The 7110-nt window shown below is 38.1% G+C and overlaps 1 protein-coding gene across 1 annotated transcript in view; it reads right to left on the bottom strand.

The window, feature by feature from the left end:
- Positions 1-7110, bottom strand: part of SEC23IP (SEC23 interacting protein) — a 37919-nt gene that overhangs the window by 15446 nt on the left and 15363 nt on the right. Inside the window, exons 12-14 of the mRNA XM_015817231.1 lie at positions 6095-6190; positions 2161-2355; positions 886-1041 (exon numbers count right to left, since the gene is read on the bottom strand). Coding sequence (XP_015672717.1) covers positions 886-1041; positions 2161-2355; positions 6095-6190 — 447 coding nt within the window. The remainder of the gene's footprint in view (positions 1-885; positions 1042-2160; positions 2356-6094; positions 6191-7110) is intronic.

Here is a 7110-nt window from a genome sequence, read left to right as displayed (position 1 = left end):
TCTTCCAACAAGCGGGATTGGCCTAGGGAATTTTAGTGGGGTTTTTAAGAGAAATTTTAATTATATAGGCCATAACAAATATTTCTTTTTAATTCGGTTTTAAATTAGGTATTTATTGTAACATTGGTTTTATAAGGCTGTCAGCCGCCCTGAGTCCGGTAAGGAGAAGGGCGGGATATAAATTGAATTAATAAATAAATAAAATAATAAATCAAAATGTAGATAACCCAGTGTAGAAATACATGTAGTCCTCGACTTACAACCACAATTGGGATATTATTTTCTGTTGTTAAGCAAGGTGGTTAAGTGAGTCACATCCAATTCTACAATCTTTTTTGCAATGGTTGTTAAACACATCAGTGCCGCTGTTAAATGAAACAGGTGGCCATTAAGTAAATTCAGTTTCCCCCATTGACTTATGCTTGCTAGCAAATGGCTGGGAAGGTCACAAATGGCAGTCACACGACCCTAGGGCACTGCAACCATTGTAAATACATATCAGTTTCCCAACCGGACAAGTTTTTAATCAAGTGATTATGGGGATGCTATAAAGGTTGTGGTTGTAAGGACCAATCATAAGTCATTTTTTTCAGTGCCTGTAACTTTGAATGGTAATTAAACAAATAAGTCAAGGACTACCTGTGTAAAATCCTGACAACTCAGGATTTCAAATATTCAATGTACTCTCTAGCCCTAAATAAACAATGCAATCTTTGCTGTCATATTTTCTTTTAAAAATATAAATTATGATAAAAAATATGTCAGAAGTTAATGCCATGCAAATTAATTTTCTTAGTTTTCAAAAAGTTACACTTAGAATATAAACAGGCAAGATACAATATTACTTTCATCAAATGTAATTGAAAATCTGTTCTTCTCACTAACCGGATGATATATGTTAAAAAATCCCTTGCAGGTTGGCAGCCTGTAGCTTTCATCTATTTTTTCCACTCCTCTAACAGTGAGAAATACACCAATTGGAGAACCCAAAGCGAAGAAAATATTTGGTTCAAAATCAAGTGTGTTGTATACCACAGACACCTGCAAGACAAAAAGTATTTTTTTAAAAAAGAAAAGAAATTAATAATCTGTTTGTATGTCAGCCACTTCACTTTCAGCCTTTTACATGTATCCCCAGACTGGACATAAGAAAGTTGATTTTGGAAACAGCAAAATGCAAAATGCTTCTCGTTGAAACAGTTTTATGTGAAATTGATGCTCTGTGAGTAGGTTCATAACAAAGCATGTGCACCTTATATCATCTGTACCCTAGCCTCTGAGGAATATTTTATGTTTCACTTTATCCTCTAATACAGGGCTTTTCAACCAGTGGTACGGGTACCACCTGTGGTACATTGGCACCTGGCAGGTGGTACGCGACCATCCTAGAAAAAGTAGCGGGGGAGGGGAATGAGCTGAACCGATGGCAGCACCGCCCAAGCCTGAGCGAGAGATGGCTGGAGCTGCAGGACTGTCAGGGCTCAGCGAAAGCGCCAGGATCAGCGCCAGGCTCCAGCTGGAGCTTGGCGCTGATCCTGGTACTTCTGCTGAGCCCAGAAGAAGCACCGATCAGCTGGAATATTGCAGCATCTCCAGGGTCTTGTGATTTACATTCAGATACTTGGCAATTGATTCATATTTATGACGGTCCCAGTGTCCCAGGGTCATGTGAAGTGACCAAAAGCTGCTGCAACCACCCAGCAGACAGGGGGAATAAAAACCAAACACCCCCCCACCCCACCCCGCTGCCAATCCTCAACAGAAATGCTCACAACAATGAAAACCTCAGACAGGAGGAAGAGCACCGCCGGGTGGGCAGGCAGGTGTCTTGCTCGACTGTGGCTTGGGGGGCACTTTTTTCAGTGCCATTGTAACTTCAAACAGTCACTAAGCGAACTGTTGTAAGTCGAGGACTACCTGTACTTTATCACTTTTTTCCTTTTTTTTTTTTTTTTTTGCTAGGCGACTGGTGGTACTTGGATGTTGCCATATCCTAAATGTGGTACAATGGGTGAAAAGGTTGAAAAGCCCTGCTCTAATACACAATCCCTTATCTGTAACCGCATAGGCTATGCAGGAAAAACTGTGGTCCAAAAGGAGACAATTATACCAGTTGGAAACAACATGTATTCATTTACGTTATATATACATATATCGTACCTGGCCTGTTCCCATTTCAAAAAATTCATAGTCTATGTGTGCGGATGAAACGGATGCTCCAAATGGGCGTTTTCGTTTGAATGCCTCCTGAGAAATGGCAGGTTCCGAAGATGCAGTAGCCGAAGAAAACTTAACTGTCTGAGCAACTTGTTCTTCCATTGCAGCCTTTTTCTCTAGCAATGCCTTCTTTTGTTCCTATTGAAATCAAGATTTTTTAAAAACTGAAGAATGAAAGAGTTTACTATTGCATAAATATGTGCATTTGTATTTGTATATACACACACATACACACCCCACTTCAACTAAATAATAAAAACAAAATTATCAGACAAATCTTTTAAGATTACAAAACAATTTAAATCCAGTCAACAAACTGGATCTTAATATCGACATCGTATCACATGGGAACTTAACATTCTTCATATTAGCATAGAAAGAACATTCTAATGCGTATTCAGAGTAAACAGGCAACCTACTGTACATTTTTTTTTAAATCACATATAATCTTTTGATAGGTCCAAGAATATTTCCTCCTAGCAGACTGGACAGGAACCAGCTAATCCAAAGGACAAAACTCTCAGAGCACCTGTGTGCTGTCTGAAGACTCTCAAAACACTGATTAGTAATGCTTACTTGAAAGTTACAACATAAGAATTCCAGCAAGTTTTTTTTACTTTCAAATAAGGCACCAATATAAGATTTATGGCAGTCAAACCCTCTTTGTTCTCTTGGTCTTACAGAAGAATAGCCACTTTAGTGAAAGCAGCAATGTCTGTATCAGTTCATTGTTTTGGCAATACTTATTGCCAAATGCGAGAAGCAAGTCTCATGCTATCCGTGCGTTTAATGAGGTTCCAGATTGTGGTTAGATGCCCAGGAATACAGAGCATGGCAGAGCAATGATAATAAACATGTCTCCCTTGGGAAGAGGACAGCAGTGGCCCAATTAATCTATACCAGCACCTGGATCTACAACATATAAGAATCATTTTAGACCCTTTCTTCTTCATTGGAAATAATTATCTAGCTCCACATCTGCATTTGGATAGAAGGTTTGACATTGAGACTAGCTAGTGAAAATCTCTGCTGCTAGATCCTTGGATTGTTAATAAAAAAATCATATCTCCACCTCTGCCATTCTCCTGGTGATGACTGCTGATGATTCAAGTTTCAAGCAAGTATTATCTAGATAATTATTTTTCCCAATTCTCAAATACATTCAAGAAGTTTAGAGTCCAAAAGGCCTTTTGTCATTTCTATTTACATTTCTTCTAATTTCCCTTTAAACTTTTCTGAATTCTTTTGCTTTTCTGTATTGAGCTCATATCTGCATTATTGATTTTCAGTCTGAGAGTAAAATTCTGCTGCAAAACTTGAAATTCTTTTTCTTTCTGACAAGTTGCACAAGAATAAATACCCCTTGGTTTATTTTTTTAGTTTTGCAAATTGTGTATTGATCATTTTCTTCTCCAGGTCAGCTTCATCCCATTCCATTGTTAGAAGTTGAACTACCTTTTCTTCAGGATCCTCTGGAACTGCTCAAAATATCAGGTAGAATTCTTTTTTTATTTTTCTTTCAATTCCAGGAAAGCCAAATTGTCTAAGTTCTTTTTCATCTGTTTATTATTTCTGTTTGACTTGCTAAAATTTCTACTTTGTCATTAATTTGTTTAATTTCTCTCCTAAGATGCCCCATAGAATGTTCATTTTTTTTCCCATTTATTCAAACGTTTTCTATAATATTTCTGGCTAATTCCTTTTTCTATCAGTTGATCTAATGAACCTCTCCTTGCCTCATTTTGCTTTGCTTCAATGGATTGTTTATAATCCAAAAATAAAAATAAGGCAATTACAAAGATGAAGGTAAATGGCAGGCTTCTCTTGTTTTTCCTACTGTCATTCTCTCTTTACCTTTAAAGCTTTAAGCCCCTGCAGCTTCCCACTTAACCGCTACCCCAAACTGGCTCTCAGGGTTACAAATACAAAAATTGTACTGGGAGCTGAATGTTAAATATTGTTCATAATACTTTGACAAAAGGGTGTTTCTTCCACACATAGGGTCAGTAAAATATGTTATCACCCTGCTTATTTTCTATTTCATCACATTTCTGTGATGAAATGTTAATATTCAAGCAGAAACAAAGACAGATTCAGTGAGATTGCTTCCCAAAGCAAAACTATGATTCCCACCTGTTTGGCTGCTTTGTCTTTTACAAAGTTTGCTATCTTCTTCCGAGGCCCAAGAGGTATTCTCATTTCTTTCAGGTCATCAACTGTACACAACAACTTTCAAAATAAAATGAGGGAAATCAAATTTTGTATTTTTTTCTTTTAATACAAATACATTTCCCTATAGCTGGTTAGTATAAACATTGTAGTAGTATAGGTAGTCCTTGATTTACAACAGTTCGTTTAGTCACCATTTGAAGTTACAACAGCACTGAAAAAAGTGAGTTATGACCGTTTTTCACACCTATGACTGTTATAGCATCCCCTTGGTCACATGATCAAAATTCAGATACTTGGCAACTGACTTGTACTTATGATGGTTGCAGTGGCCTGGGGTCATATGATCACCTTTTGCAAACTTCTGACAAATCTGACAAACAAAGTCAATGGCAAAGCCAGATTCACTTAACAACCATATTACTAACTTAACAACTGCAGTGGTTCACTTAACAACTGTGGCAAGAAATGTTGTAAAATGAGGCAAAACTTACTTAACAAATGTCTCATTTAACAACAGAAATTTTGGGCTCAATTGTAATCGCTAGTCAAGGATTCATATATGTGTTGCTGACCGTTACCATGAATCCTGGGAGGCAAGTCATGATACTCCAGTATAAACAAGTCTGTGCAATTAAAAGAACATTTATCCTTGTTTTGTAGATTGAAAGCAGTAGGAGCCAGAGCTCAAAATACATGTTAAAAACCAATACTATAAACCTAGAGTATCTATTATTCCCCAAATGTCATCACAGAGAAATCCTAAGTAAAGTAGGTTTATCGTGACCAATAAATCGTACTCATTCAGCTCACTGCTGTGATAGCAATATAGCTGCAGCAGTTATCTTGTGTTTCAATTTTAGTTTTTACCGTATTTTTCGCTCTATAAGACGCACTTTTTCACCCCCAAAAGATGGGGGAAAATGTCTGTGCGTCTTATGGAGCGAATGCTGCCTCCCTTCCGCGCTGCCGCCGCCGCCGTGGCCTCCCGAACGCCCCGCTGCGGCCCGCCGCACCCCCCCGCGGCCTCNTTTTCTTCAGGATCCTCTGGAACTGCTCAAAATATCAGGTAGAATTCTTTTTTTATTTTTCTTTCAATTCCAGGAAAGCCAAATTGTCTAAGTTCTTTTTCATCTGTTTATTATTTCTGTTTGACTTGCTAAAATTTCTACTTTGTCATTAATTTGTTTAATTTCTCTCCTAAGATGCCCCATAGAATGTTCATTTTTTCCCCCATTTATTCAAACGTTTTCTATAATATTTCTGGCTAATTCCTTTTTCTATCAGTTGATCTAATGAACCTCTCCTTGCCTCATTTTGCTTTGCTTCAATGGATTGTTTATAATCCAAAAGTAAAAATAAGTCAATTACAAAGATGAAGGTAAATGGCAGGCTTCTCTTTTTTTTCCTACTGTCATTCTCTCTTTACCTTTAAAGCTTTAAGCCCCTGTAGCTTCCCACTTAACCGCTACCCCAAACTGGCTCTCAGGGTTATAAATACAAAAATTGTACTGGGAGCTGAATGTTAAATATTGTTCATAATACTTTGACAAAAGGGTGTTTCTTCCACACATAGGGTCAGTAAAATATGTTATCACCCTGCTTATTTTCTATTTCATCACATTTCTGTGATGAAATGTTAATATTCAAGCAGAAACAAATACAGATTCAGTGAGATTGCTTCCCAAAGCAAAACTATGATTCCCACCTGTTTGGCTGCTTTGTCTTTTACAAAGTTTGCTATCTTCTTCCGAGGCCCAAGAGGTATTCTCATTTCTTTCAGGTCATCAACTGTACACAACAACTTTCAAAATAAAATGAGGGAAATCAAATTTTGTATTTTTTCTTTTAATACAAATACATTTCCCTATAGCTGGTTAGTATAAACATTTTAGTAGTATAGGTAGTCCTTGATTTACAACAGTTCGTTTAGTCACCATTTGAAGTTACAACAGCACTGAAAAAAGTGAGTTATGATCGTTTTTCACACCCATGACTGTTATAGCATCCCCTTGGTCACATGATCAAAATTCAGATACTTGGCAACTGACTTGTACTTATGATGGTTGCAGTGGCCTGGGGTCATATGATCACCTTTTGCAAACTTCTGACAAATCTGACAAACAAAGTCAATGGCAAAGCCAGATTCACTTAACAACCATATTACTAACTTAACTGCAGTGGTTCACTTAACAACTGTGGCAAGAAATGTTGTAAAATGAGGCAAAACTTACTTAACAAATGTCTCATTTAACAACAGAAATTTTGGGCTCAATTGTAATCGCTAATCAAGGATTCATATATGTGTTGCTGACAGTTACCATGAATCCTGGGAGGCAAGTCATGATACTCCAGTATAAACAAGTCTGTGCAATTAAAAGAACATTTATCCTTGTTTTGTAGATTGAAAGCAGTAGGAGCCAGAGCTCAAAATACATGTTAAAAACCAATACTGGACTTCCGGTGGCAGGCGACTTCGCTGGACGCAGCTGTTTGCTGCTCCCGCCTGTTTCCGCGTAAAAACTGTTTTGACAGCCTGCATCAGCTGTCAAACGGCTTGATACCTTTCCCCTGGGCATAGGGGGATAGGTGAGCTGCCCGAGGTAGGAGTTGAGTTCCCGAGTCGTCCCTTGTGGACGATGTAGGTGAGAACTCCTCCGGAGCCCCGGGCTTCTCCGCGATCCAGGACGTCTTCGCCGTAGCGAAGCTAGAAGCCGCCGCCAC

This window comes from Protobothrops mucrosquamatus, unplaced genomic scaffold (genome assembly GCF_001527695.2).
Source record: "Protobothrops mucrosquamatus isolate PMUCROS unplaced genomic scaffold, P.Mucros_1.0 scaffold566, whole genome shotgun sequence".
NCBI lineage: Eukaryota > Metazoa > Chordata > Lepidosauria > Squamata > Viperidae > Protobothrops > Protobothrops mucrosquamatus.
This window is presented reverse-complemented; position numbering and strand designations above follow the sequence as displayed.